Source organism: Ciconia boyciana, chromosome 1, assembly GCF_034638445.1.
Source record: "Ciconia boyciana chromosome 1, ASM3463844v1, whole genome shotgun sequence".
Lineage (NCBI taxonomy): Eukaryota > Metazoa > Chordata > Aves > Ciconiiformes > Ciconiidae > Ciconia > Ciconia boyciana.
In genome coordinates this window covers 122,980,139-122,994,607 of record NC_132934.1, presented here as the reverse complement: position 1 = coordinate 122,994,607, position 14,469 = coordinate 122,980,139, and the positions used below count along the sequence as shown (strand labels likewise).

Sequence of the window (14,469 nt, the reverse complement as noted above, 5' to 3'; positions counted from 1 at the left end):
TGCAGAGGGCGGCGTTATGAGGCAGGGGAGTATCCCCTGCGGCGTTACGAGGTGGAGGAGAGGCATGGCTGCTAGAGAGACGGGCCCCGCGACTAAGCCCGTTCGGCGTTACCGCTCTCCCCTTCTCCGCCCGCAAGCCTTGGCACAGACCGTGCCGTCAGCCGGCCTCTGCAGCCAGCGCCGCCTTCGCTTCTTCAGCCGTGCTCGGCAGGACAGCGCCGCCGGGCTGGCGGCTCCTGGCCGGGATGGCACCCGGGGAGCCGCAGCGGGAGCAGGACCAACTAGGGGAGCCGCGGCGGCGGGCCGCGCCTGTCCGTGTGCTTCGGTGGCGGCAGCCGGGCTACTCGAAACCTGCAAAGCAGCAGCCCTAAGGCGGCTGCTGGGCAGCTCGTTTCCAGATACCGCCGTTCCAAATACGTCCCCTGAGTTAAGTTTAGAAAGTATTTTTCCGTTAAAGTAGCTTTGGCTAAAATAGATGCAACAACCACTCCTTTAAACAAAAGGAAAACTGGAGAAGTCACGGCAGAAGAGAAGTTGGATTTCTTTTTAAAACATGTATATTTAGAACTGTAACGCTTACAATTTCATTAAACAATCTTAGTACAGTGTGTTTAATCTAACAGTATATTACAGAACAATGTGAAAAATGATTTAATAGCAAACCATGAAAATGGAATTAATTATAATATCTGCAGTGTCAAAGTCACTAACTTGTTACCTTTTCCAGTCAAAGAATCCCAGCAGTCAGTCGCACTAAATGATGCTTTGGGTTTTATCCAGAATAAAATGGTATGATTTCCACAGAGAAAGGGCATTCCTTCACAGAAAGAAGATGCATAACAAGAACATTTTCAGCTAGCAGGTCTACTTTATACATCTATTTAGACATAATGGTTTTTTAAAGTAAAAAATAATAGTAATAATAAAAAAAACAGTTTAGACCAGTGCAGGGTGCCTATTCATTTTTCAACTTAATTGCAATTCTTTTTGGAAACAGGGTTTGCTTTTTTTCTTCCCCATTATAATTGAGCAGAACCTGAGTTTAGAAAAAAAATAACAACAATGAACTTGTCTAATGAGCAGTTCCTCACTTCAGCTTTACTGGCAAGTATTTGAAATGGGACAGTTTTCCTCTGTGGAGTCTGCTGACAATGCACCATTATAGATCTGCAAGTAGAAAAGGTCATTCTCACATTAAATGCACAAGTTTCAATATCAGAAGCAGGACATCAGAAGGAGTTGTAATTTTTCCAGTCACAGGTGGATTTGCAACATTCACAAAAATTACACTGGTTTTTTTTTTTACATTTTTTGTATTTACATTTCAGATATAAATAATGAAATTCTTTAAGTTACATGTTTGAACTTTGCTTCACAATTATTCTACATCTGCAAGCTTTCCTGTATCAATCCAACCTCTTTCTTCCATCATGAATGCGGAAGTCTGGCCTCTAATCACTAATAATTACACTAAGCCTTTATGATGAAAGGTTGACTGTTCAAGTATCACATCATACTGAAATTTTTGCCCCAATTTAAAAATTGGGGCAGCAAACCAAGCCACTTAGAAATGGTAATAAAAGAAGTTAATCTGGGAACTCAATAAGCCAAATAATTTATTATTAAATTCTATCAATATCTTTCTTTGGTAAGAACTATGCAAGAGGATGACCCAACCCCCACCCCCAAAAAATCATATAATATGTGACATCACAGTGTCTACTCTGTGAAGGAGAAAGCCTCAAAAAATTAAGGAATTTTGTTAAGATTGTTTATAGCAGTAGCTCTTCCATGCATCTAAGTATGCAAACGATGGAAGTTTAGTAGAAAATTGCAATGGCAGGAATTAATGATGATAAACAAACAAAAACAACAGAAAAGCAACTATTACACCAGTGAATGTGCTGTGGTAAGCTTTGTCGTGTTTCTGGCACATGTGTGGAAAAGCCTGTAAATTATTACATAAAAATCCAAGATTTGGATAATTACATCATCCAACTCTAAATTCTAAAATATGTAGGAAGCATGAAACAAATCTCTCAGCTGCCAGACAAAAATAAAGTGATCCAAATATTTGGATTTTTTGTTTTTGTTGCCCTGTGTTGTGATGCAGGATGTGACTGAAGGGAGAAAACCCAATAGCTTACACAAAACATACTAAAGTGGCAATATAAACTAGCTGACAGAAGCTTCACTGTACATTTAAATTGATACAATTGTCTGGTGCTTCCATGGCCAGTACACGTTGAGTGCCATAGGTCTCCTTAGAGTTAGAATGTTACAACAAAGACTAATCAGGTCATAATCCTTTAAAGTGCTTTCATATCCAGTTTCTAATGGTTTTTGTTTTCCTTGTTTTCATACCGAGTTGTCACGTGATATTGACTTCCAGAACATGGTCGTCCTTGCTGGGAATGACAAGTATTTGCATACCCGTGCTGCAGTTGAAGACCTGACCAGATGAAAAGGATTGCAGACGGGGCATTGGCAAACCTTTGTGTTCCCCACTAGCTGCAGAATGCAAGCTACCTCTGCTCCTTATGCTGCTGCTGTCAGCTTGATCATCCACATTCTTGTCCACAGATAGGTTATCATTTTCAATCCAGCTATCTGTTTAAAACAAAAACCCACAGTTTCATTCTATGGAGTGATGAAACAACTCAAAAATTATTTCAGAGCTCAGACGCACAGTCAACTTACCACATGTTAACAGTTACTGATCACCTCTGCTGAGGTAACAGTCTGTGCACATTTTTGGCCAGCAGCAGATGTAGCAGAGTGAATTATATTGGCTTCTAAGGAAAATTTAAGTAGCATTACCTCACATTTCTCACAGGCTAAAAGGGTGCACCCTGGCAGTTCCTGGAGCTCTGCTGACAAACGGTAAGTTGCTTGCACGAGTGAATTCTCACTACAGTGCTGGGACTACTCAACAGTACAGATAAATACTCTAGGTGGCTGTGGTAATTTAAACTCTTCATCTAATCTGGTTTATATGCCACAAATTTTCAGCAGTTCTTTCATTTCGTACTTAATCCTTTCAAAAACTGCGAAAAAAATTTCAAAGCTAATGAAGACACAGTAGATGTGCCGATTACAGACAATGAAACTGCAGGATTAGAAGGTTATCAAATAGTTTTCACTTGATTATAAATCCAGTGACAACTAATTTGCACAATAATCTTTAAAGGAAAAATAAGGAAACAACACATTTATTATTCTCCCTCACAGATTAAGGCTGCAACCCAAATTCAAAGTTCCTGTTAGAGCAACATTTTATAAGTTTCAAATCAGAACTGTGAGTGAAGGTCAGTAACAAAGACACCTAAGAGTACTTGGTCAATACACTTCCTCGCCTTGCTTTTCTCTTTACACAAGACCACAGGAGAAGCGGAATCATTTCTGTAAGTAGCCATGTAGTCAAGATAGCTTTACCAGCATCAAGTTGCATGGAGTGAGCAGAATGGTGAGGGAGGTATTTAAACAATCTGACATCAGGAAAAGGTAGATATCCAGCAAACAGTGGCATCACTTCCATGTGGACTTTGTGAGTTGCTCGAGCTGCTACAGGCATAGATATCACTCCAGAACTTTTCCCACAGACTGCCCAGTTACTACTGTTGTCAACAACTGCAAGAATAAAGAGCAAACACTATAAAGATCTTTTCTGAAAAATGAAGAACCTTCAGTATAGTTTTAGAGTACTTTTAAAATCAGTGTTTTAGCAACATCTAAAAGCCCACCAGGTTCTATGTGTGAAGAGCTGTGCAAGGTAAGAAAACAGCCCTACACAAAAGGGACCACAGTTGGTCCCCAAGCAAGTATCCATCCAGTCTGAACAGCATTTATATTCCACTTGAAGACAGATTAATGAGGAAAAAATGAAATATTCTCAGTCTAGCAGAATGAAAACTGCTTTACTGAGCAGCCATACTCACAATGCAAGAATATATGCCATAGAACATCTGGCAGATGTCATTATCAAGACAAAACTGGGGAATTTTGTCAATATGCTTAAGAAAGATATTCTTACCTTCATACATAAGTTTTGTTGTGCAATATCCATCTGATTCTGTTAATGCTTCATCTCTGTCAACCTCTGAGAGGTCCACAAGTCGGGTGATTGACACCTCTAAAGAGCAGAGTGAGCCTGTTTTACAATACTCTGCCCCCAATGGTGGAAAAATTTCAGTTTTCACATGATACAACGTCTGTCAGGAAGAAAACAGTGCTGTTATCAAGAAAAAAGGGGCATTTTACTTGTGTTTAAACTGAACTGGAAAATTGATACAGTACAAACTTAACTTTACATTTAACATCCATTAAATCTTTTTAATGCAAGATTCAGTTATAAGTAACGTTCTCTTCATTATCTCGCTCAGTTTGAGAAAATAAGCAAACCAAATTCAATTCAATCTATTTTTGATACTAGCAGCGAGCACACCATTTTTCCCTCCACTTCTGTGCTTTAACTCAGCCTTTCAATGCTCCTAAATGGATACCAATCTTCATACCATTTAAACAAACTTTTAGTAGTTTCTTGGCTCCTCACTTTCCAGACACATCATTCAAATCCTGAGTAACACCGGAGAACTACTTCATCACTCTTACCATCATAGTCCCCAGAATAATGGTGCTCACATTATCAAAGAGCTAATTTTTCATTACTACAAAATTAATTTTCTACCAAAAAAACCCGCTGTTTAACACACTTGTTTTTCTTTAAAAACTCCAGAAAGATGCTGATACAGGTGCCAACAAATGCTAGTTACATGCCAGTAGGTAAACAAATACCTAAAATATCACTCAATGCCAGTTTGTAATAAGCAGGTAGAAAACATAGCAACATTGAAAACAGACAAAAGGATTTAATCAAACGAGCATCTTCTCATGTTGCTACTTTTTACCCAAGCATCAAAAAGGATAACACAAGACTGAATTTAGAGACGAGATTAAATAATGTTGATAGAATTCCTTCAATAGAAAGTTATATCTAGCCTATAAGCTTCCTAGCTGATCAAAGGAATAAAAAGTTTGTCCATAAAGGGAAAGAAGAAACATTTAAGATAATGGCCTAGAAACTCTAAATATTTCATTAGAGGAGCTCATCTCAGACACTACAAAAATCAACTCAAATGCTTTCAATAGCAAAGATTTTTTGGAAATTGCAATTTGCTTTGGAGAACGCAGTCTTAAACCAGCAGGGAAAAAGCAGCTCAGTAATCTAAGGACAGTTTCCATGGCACAAGCCCAGGAAGACAAAAACACAGAAAAAAATGAAACAAGATCAAGGACACCTGCACGACTGTTAGGGGTTCCCCTCCCCCCCTTCCAGTGGCAAGTATATGATTCTGACGTATCATATCAGGCTCCAGTTCCATCATTCAACGAACTGGCTTTCCAATGATTCTAAGTAGGTACCAATCTCATTATGTAAACAAGTTTTCTAATATATTTATTGACTTTCCCTTTCCATATATTAGGAAACCATATTCAGTTAACATATCCTATAGTTAGAAGAGTACTTACAAAAAAGTTTTCCACTTGAAATTCATAAGTGAACGGCTTCAGGGTAAGAGACTGTTCTTCAGAGGTAGCTGGACAAAAGCTGACTGAAAACAGGCACTGCAAGGAGAGAGGAAGCTCTTTCGTCCACTTCAATTCCCATACAAAGAATATTGATTGCTTACTGTATATGACCTGAAAGAGAATATTTATAGTATTAGCGCCTTCCTTCCTCTGAGAAAGGAGTGGAAATGCACATACATATGTTTGTCTGTTCTGGCATTAATATAGTTTATAAAAACAAATCACCTGTTTAGTGTTAAATAAATCATTAGGGAAAATATGCAACCAAAATAACTAATAGTGAATTTTAACAATGCACATCTAATTAAAAAGAGGGATAAGTTTCACTGTCAGAATCAATGTTTCAAAAGGGAACACTTCACATTCAAGTACGTGTGAAAAAATATTTTATTCGAAAGTCAAATTTAATAAAGATATTAATAATGTTTGCATATACATTTCCTAGGCACCAAGAATGACCAATTTAATACTTCAAGGGGACTGTTTTGTAACTTAACTAGTTTACAGCTGTATTTAATTGGAAAACAGTCTCTTCCTGATTTTTTTCCTAAAGCCTAATGACAAACTGCAGCTATAAGATGAACAAATTAAATGTTAACAGTGATATTAGTGATATTACATTTGTATAGCTGTTGTTCAAGCAGGTATGTAGTACTTTGCATGAAGCAAATGGACACGTTTGAAAAGTTATCTAATAATCCTTGCAAGTTTTAGAATTTAATCTGAGATCTATGGGTGTAAATGCCTTCTAAAGCATCTTTAAGAATCAAAGTTACTCAGAGGACTACAAAAGTCTGACCTAACATCACGTATCAGCCTTATTTACTACAAAATCTATGTGCAGAAGTGCTAATAATTTCACTAATAAGAATTTAATCTAGCTGTCCTGCCAACGAGCTCATAAACCACCAAGTGAATCTTTACCTGTTGAGATTCAGGGTTCAGAGGTACCAGCTGCAAATCTGTACAGTCAGCAGAATTTTTTAAGCTGTTGTCTGAAAGCTGGAAAGAGAGTTCTGACAAATTCTGTACACAGACTTGCAAGTATTTCCTGAAAAACATGACACAGTTTGTTCAACAAAAGTTGAATAGTTACATTGAAAGAGTACATATCCATAAAATTATTTTCAAAGTGCACAGCTCAAGGAAAAACAGAATGGCAGGTATATTTGTTTCTTTCAATCTTTTCCTCAATACTTACAAGTCTGCAGAAACACAGCTGTAAAACATCCTCTTTCATATTAAACGAAAGCAAATAACTACAGAGAAATAGGTGAGCTTGGTTTATCTTGTGGTCTTATTTCCAAAATAGTTGAGAACACAAATTTGTTTTATTGTTATGAAAGAACATTAGAGGAAATGTACAAGCTTCCAATGGGAAGCTGTGTAAGATAATAAAGCCCAACTTAAAAAAAAAAGTCTGCTATAAATATTACTTATGAAACTCCGGCTCCATATTTTGTAAGAAGAAAGAAACAATAAATACTTAATGAGTACATTACCGTTTGCCAGCTGACAATAAGGAATGCTTGGCATTAAAAGGTATGCAGAATGTTAATGCAATAATAGTGGAGTAAATCGACCAAGGACAATCAATGGTTACCTAAAGGAAAAAGGGAACAAGGTTCTTATTCATGATGGTCTTTGGCATAACAATTTTGTTTTTCTTCTCATTTCTAAGCAAAACTTTTCTCAGCAAGTGTCTATGTCTAATGCATTCAGAAGGGGAAGAAGAAAAAAAAAAATAATCAGTATGTCAAAAACCAATCTGACAAAATAATAGGGTTTTGTTTTCCCGTGAGCAGGATATGAAATCTCAAAGAAGCTTTTTCCTGTGGAAACTGACATACCCGGTTCTGAAGACTAGAAATAAATGAAGGGGAATAGAAGAAAGAAAATATAAAATGACACTAACGATACCAACACCACCTTAATACAATAATCTAGTAAAAGGTCAATATCAAATAAATTGCTGTAAGATCTATTACTGAAATGTCTTTATAATACTTTACTATAAAAAATACAAGTTCAAAATATTTTTAAAATGTATTTAATGTATATTTGTTTTAACTTGAAGCAGCACACTTAACTGAAGAATTTCTCCTGAAGTGAATGCTGCCATCCTTCCAACTGTAAAGCATATATACTTAACAACATATTTTTAAATGCAGAAAAAAAAAAATATTTTGTCACACCACATTTTAGCAATGCTAGTCTATAGCTATCCCTTTTTACCCAACTCTTCACATACAAGGATACATGGCAGCACACTTGGTCAATTTTAACAAGGAGTAACACTGTGAAAAGTGATTGTTTCAAGATCATTTTGGGGTCAGCTGAAGAGCTTCTTTCATTCACCCTTCATAATGAAAATTAAGAGGAAAAGTTACCTCCAAGTAAGTAACGCATCAGCTTGAAATACTACAGTGTTAAGTACCTCAACACACATACAGATTCTTTGCAAGTGGAAGAAATATCTTTCCTATGAGTCAGAAGGGAGACTTTAAAGACCACTATGCCACCTTTTACAAAGACATGAGCATCCTTCATCCTATATAAACTGCGAGTGTTAGAACATTAAAACTCAGATTACTAGCCAGTGGAACAGCTGGCAATATAGTAGACATAGTGTATATTTCTGATTATATTTATGTTTTCTTTACATTTATAAAATTTGCTATGATTTTTGCATGTATGTCTTTTAAGGAAAATTAGGTCAGAGCAAGCAGGTTCCCCCCCGCCATCACCACCACTTCTATTTTGTGATGTGTATGCCCCTGTGATCGAATAGATTTCATAATAAAAACGTTAAATTACATCTTACTTTTTGGTCAACAGTAGCCATGCAGTTGTCCTGTTTCTGCTTCTCTTTGTTTTTTCTGTGAACTTCTTTATTTGTAGTATTTTCTTTCTCCACTGCAGATTCTGTGGCTGATGGCAAGTACATGACTTCTAGTTCAAATTCAATCACATGATATGCAGGAGCTACTGGCAAACTGATGCTTGTGATCTTTTCAGAAGACTGAATCCTTAATGATGATTCTGAGATCTTTTCTATAGTTGTGTAGAATGGGGAAAAAAGTAATTTTAAAACATGTTCATCCCTTCCCAATTTTCATTTTAATCTGTAAGTAATGAAACTAGCCTAAGAAGCTGTGTCATAGAAAAATACATGGTGCCATAACCATTTCCTAGCAAGACCTCCATGTCTGCAAAAACAGCAACGAGAAACCATGTTATATAACTCCACGGTAACCTCTTCAAATGAGCTATAATCTGCACATCTTAAATACCACTGCTGTTCATAACTTCCCTGCTGTTCATAACTTCCCAATAGTAACGCTCTACACTTCTTAAACTGCAGGAAGGTAACCACCACATTCCATGTAGTAGCCCCTTCCAATGTTCACGAAAGAACTAAGAGGACAATTTGATAACAAGCTTCAAACTAGCTAAAGAGCTACTTCAGTCCAATCATATGACACCTATTGAAGTTTTTACAGTGTCCTGCACCTCCTTAGTCTCATAATTTCACTTCAAGCAAACTCACAACTTACTGAATACACATGCGTCAGTATTCTTGGTCACCATTCATCATCTATCTTTAAAATACTACACACGGAGTGTTTCTGTACAGTGTATTTTAATCTTAATTTCATCAAGTCTCTTACGACTGTTCTTCCCATTTATGTAAAAGTTGCTTGTGTTTGAGCAACTGAGGACACTATACAGTACTTATGCTCGGGAAAAAAAAAGGAATAGGATGTCATCTGTTTAAATGAAACACCAGCAAAAGGAAATGCTCCATTTATATAGAGCACTACGTCAAAACCTACTTACAACTACTTCACAATAAAAATGATCTAGTCAAAATAGAGCCCGCGTTGTACTAAAAGATCACCATGGTTCTCTTGGAAATCATGACAGATGCTCACTTCAGCAGCAGTTTCACCATGCCTACTGAATTTCATCAATGAAAGTAAAAGTTGTCCAGCTATGTTTGCTGAAAAGTTCACACTACTACTTTGAGGGTGAAAGTTTAAGACCTTTCTTGCACTGAAGTACTCAGTTGCAAGTCCCTAGAATTGTTCTTAACTACTATTGAAAAAGACAGCGTCAGTGTGCTTAGTACTGTAAGTACAGGTTTATTTCAGGATTACTGAATTTTCAGCCGTTTAAAGATTATTAATTTTTACTTCATTGCTTACCTCTGGTGTTGGAATAGATCACTGCCTTGCTCTCCGGATGGTACAGAATAGGCATGGCATCTGCATTACTGAGCTGCAAAGTATCCCCATTCTTCATGGTGTAGTGACCAGTAGTCACTGTGAATTTCACCTTCTGGGGAATGCCAGCCAAAAGGCTATCTGAAGAAGAAAGCAGAAATTGTTAACAGATTCCAGTACTCATGAGCAGATGCTTACAATGCACTGCTAAGGCTTGTTAGCAATATTCCCAGACAATTTGTCACACACGTTAGGGTAACTTAAAAGTGCGGGGTTTTGGTGTTATGCAACACATTAAGCCTAGTTCAGATACATCAGTGTGGAGAAACTGGTTGTTTCAACTTAAGTGATCAAAACCACCGTTTCTTAGATGGCTTAGACTAGCTGGCTCACATACTGCGTAGCTCTGGCAGCACACAATTCAGTGAAATATAATAATCCCAATGAATTTACTAAGCTTTTTGTTAAGTTCTCCAGGTTGTAGACAGCTTTACAGTTTTGCACACATGATGCCAGTCATACCCACATGCTGTATTTACATAATCAGGATAACAAGAATGCCAGTATGCACACAGACTCTCAAATATCTGAATCACAACCATCAATTTCATAGGGGTAGCTAATTTGATTAATGGCCAATATGCCTGTCCTTCCTTTGCCACACACTGCAACCCCTACAACTGGAATGATACCACAAAATGCGTATTAACTCCTCAACTGCCTCAGTTAAAAGCCTGAAAACAAAATCATTATTAACTTCCATTTATAAACTTTGATAAATTCTACAAGTAATGCTCAGCCTACCGTGAAACCAATGGATGTATTCAGTATTAAATTTTAATAGTTTATATTATCACTTCTAGTAGAGAATCCCAGTTCTTATGCATTTTTCGTAAATACCAAAGAGACTGCAGCATCACAGAACTAACCAATAAGGAGCTCAGTCAATTACAAATTTAAATATTCACTTCTCCTAATCAGTATGGCAGCTCAAATCATACCTGATATTTAAGTGACATTGCACGTTAAAATTCATGTTCAAAAGTGACACCACATGTTTCAGAGCCAAGCACTGGAATTAGTGGTTGAAAACTAGCCATCATTGACAGAGCACACGATGGATAATTTGAAAAGTGAGAATTTATTTTAGACTCAAAATTAAGAGCAAGGCCAAAAAAACCTGAGTAACAGTCAAGCCGGAAAATGCTTTATCTAGTCCCACGAGAGTACAACAGAAATCCGCAAAACAACTTCAGTACAGCAACTGTACCTACCAGTTATTGGTTCCACTTTTAGCTGGGGCTCCTGAGAATATACATCATACTGCACAATTGGGTAAATATGAAGAAGGACAAACTGTACTTTCCCCACTGAAGTGCACAGTTGCCTGAGCGTGTATGTCCCAGGTTCTTTGGCCTTTGAAGAAAACATTTGAATGGATTTTTCAATTTAGGAAATATTTCTGGAACAAACCCTCTACTAAAGAACAGCATGTTTTCAGCTCATTTTTATCAGATACTTTGCATTTGTAAATTAAAACAACAGAGTTGTTCTCTGAGTAAGTGACAAGATTTTCACAAAGGAGCACTTTTTGCCCCATTAAGATAGAAGCTCTAGAGTGCTGGCTGGTTCAAGAAAAAACATCATAAGTAACAAGTACCAATAATCAGAATAACTAATATAGTAGCTATGCTGTCAAATTGTTATTTTGGGGAGCTTGGGGTTGGTTGCTCCCCTCCCCCCCAAGTGCCACATACATTAAAATATAATTATATTTATTAAGTACTGAAATGATATTTAGTAAGCAGTGAAGTGCTTATTTGGCTAACATTCATAAAATCCTACAACATTTATATAAGGCACAGCTTTGAGCCTAAGCTATCGATTTCACACCCTCCCCACCCCACACCCTGTGTGAATGCTTATAAAAAAAGCAATACATACGTATTTCATTTCAAACTGTTCCCTTACCCTGAATAATGGGATTCTGGATGTTTTTCGATAACATTATAAAAAGCAAATCTGTAACATCTGCCAGTATATTTATTCTTAATTCTATTTGCTCTTAGCTACTACTGCTAGGGAATGGGAAATGTTTTATTTTCCACATGCCATTTTACCAAGTGTAATACATAAACATTGATGATGGGTATAATTAAATCTAAATAATAAGATTAGAAGTTATGGAGAAAAGCTGTAACAACTTAACATTCAAACCTCACTTACACAGTTATTTACAAAGCAAATCCTGACTGAAATTCAGTATTATGCATTTTGACATTAAAGTCACTAAATTTTATCCCTTGAATACTTTATAAACAGAAAAGCATGAGTAAAGTCTTTCATAATACCTCCATACTTTAAACCTCAACATGGGATGGGAATATTGGTCTGAAGAATTTAGATAATGCTTTCTGATCTCTTTTAAAGCTTAAAAAAATACACTGAAAGATTGCTATCAGCATAAATAATGCTAATCATCAGTCTAAGATCTACAGAAAGAATCAAACTCCCTCTGCATCTTAGAAGCACAGTCATTCCTCTTTCTGCAAAGGCAGTGCAATTAAGTATTACTGTAAGAAAATTTAGAAAACAAGTTGTCAGCAGTTTCTATCCTCTGGCCAGCTATGTAATCCAGTAGAAGTGACACAGTATACTACCACAATGATAATGGATTTTTAGTAAATATTTTGAAAATACTGCAGCTCAAACCTAGAGAAGCTTTCATCATGTTATCTAGTAACACACTCAAAATTGTAACATATTCAGATTTTCCCTTTATGGACAGATAAATCATGCTTTGAACAACTGTATAAAGATAAGTAGGATTCACACGGAGCAGCCTTTGCATGCAAAGTTCTTCCAATAAAGCAAGGCTGGGAAAATAGGAAAGTTATAAGCGTAAGGTTGTCCATCCTTCAATAGCCACCAGAAGCATGCAGAACAAGGCAAACTTAAAGCAGAGCTATATCTAGCTTTTTATCCGTATCTCTTCTTCCATGATTTCAGATTGCTTCCTGATGCCACTAAGCCAAAATGCCTGCTCAGAACAGTCTCTAACAGCTTTCTCCTAGTAAGGCTCCTTCACCTGAAATCCAATTCTACATACATGTTAATTTATTTTACAGAAAACTACATTTGCAGCCACCAAGACCTCTGACATCTCCAAATCCCATTAACTTTTACTGATCCTTTGAAAGAATGAGAAACCTAAAAACTTAGGTCAGTAGTTAGTTCAAATGACACTATTGCCATTTCACATTGTATCCTCAGGGACTTTAACTCAACTTCCATCTTGAGATACCTGTTATCCACACAGGTTCCACAATGTGCGTGTGCACATGTATCAAGCACATCTCTCTAGTGCTTTCTGCCCCAGCGCTGGAGGAGTGGAAAGGCAGAGTATGTAAGACTATAGAAAACTTCACTCTAAACAAAGTTCTATGACAAGATAGAAATTAACAATTAAAAAAAGGAAAAAAAAAAAAAAGGGGAGAAAGTTAAAATCTCAGGTGTGGAGCACCTAAAATATGCTAAGAATGCTAAAGAAACCTCCTGGCCAGCTCTGTCTAGCTATCAATTTTTAGTCATCAAAAGCAGATATGTAGATTATTTTAAAATGAGTTTTAAAAAGGGGACCAAAAAGGGACCAAAGCTAATTTAAACCAATTAGAAAATGGCAAAGCTAGCAGGCATATATACCATATGTGACTGCAGAACACTTTCTCTCTTCATAGCATCCATATCCTTTCCAATATGCAGGCTGGATAATGCTCAGAAAATGAAGCAGCTATGAAACACCTGTTGCATTCCTCATTGTGCTGCCCCATCTCTTGTTAATCATTCAGATGCTGCACTGAATTTCTCAGCTTTTTCTCACTCAAATTTTCCCTACTCTGATGTTCATTACTGTATCATTGAACTCTACTAAATACTTCCCTACTAAGGGTTACAGAGGTGGGCAGGGATACAGAACATATTTAAAAAGAAACCCAAAGAACAGAACGACATGATAATTGAGGCCAGAAGCTCCTACTCCTAGAATGCCAAACAGATGGTGAAGTCTCACTTTTGAAAATGCTTGGCATTTCACTTCCTGGGACTGAGTCGGCAGGTAAATGCCTTTCACCATTTCATTAAAACATGCAAACAAATCACAGATCAGCAAAGTACAAGGCCACAGAATGAGTGGCTGTTAAAAACAAACAAACAAACCAACCACCAAAAACACCCCCCCACCACACCCAACCAACCAACAGGACTGGTACTCAAGGCCTGCTGATTTCCAGTTACTATGCATCTAATAGTAATGCAACGTGAACAGAAGTGATAAGCACTATTGTCCTTAAATATTTCAGCAATTACTGGGAGTACTTAGCTTACTCGGGGGAGGAATGGGAGGAAAAAAAGCATTACTCCAAGTATTAAGCTGACTGAGAGTATATGTGTAAGTCGGGAATTGACAGAGTTTCATATACAACGCTACACGGCAGAAGCAGGACTGTAATCCATTTTCTGAGGACGGCATTTAGATAGTGACACTATTTTCACAGGTGTTTACTCATGCAAATTTAGTCTTCCTGCAGCAGAGAATCCTTATGTTCTTGTCTCCTCATTCCTTATGTGATTAAGATGAATAATGGGGGCAATTTTA

The 14,469-nt window shown here is 37.1% G+C and overlaps 1 protein-coding gene across 3 annotated transcripts in view; it reads right to left on the bottom strand.

Moving 5' to 3' along the window:
* Positions 1-534: 534 nt before the first annotated feature.
* TRAPPC10 (trafficking protein particle complex subunit 10) overlaps positions 535-14,469 on the bottom strand; it is a 46,160-nt gene continuing 32,225 nt past the window's right edge. The window contains exons 15-24 of one of the 3 annotated variants that reach the window (XM_072847590.1): positions 11,090-11,231; positions 9,798-9,956; positions 8,414-8,643; positions 7,092-7,192; positions 6,514-6,640; positions 5,530-5,700; positions 4,034-4,211; positions 3,436-3,630; positions 2,365-2,610; positions 535-1,167 (exon numbers count right to left, since the gene is read on the bottom strand). In XM_072847590.1, the coding sequence (XP_072703691.1) occupies positions 2,372-2,610; positions 3,436-3,630; positions 4,034-4,211; positions 5,530-5,700; positions 6,514-6,640; positions 7,092-7,192; positions 8,414-8,643; positions 9,798-9,956; positions 11,090-11,231 (1,542 nt within the window). In that variant the 3' untranslated portion in view covers positions 535-1,167; positions 2,365-2,371. Of the gene's footprint in view, positions 1,168-1,599; positions 2,611-3,435; positions 3,631-4,033; positions 4,212-5,529; positions 5,701-6,513; positions 6,641-7,091; positions 7,193-8,413; positions 8,644-9,797; positions 9,957-11,089; positions 11,232-14,469 lie in introns of those variants that run through there. The other 2 variants (XM_072847594.1, XM_072847582.1) reach the window with 2 other exon arrangements.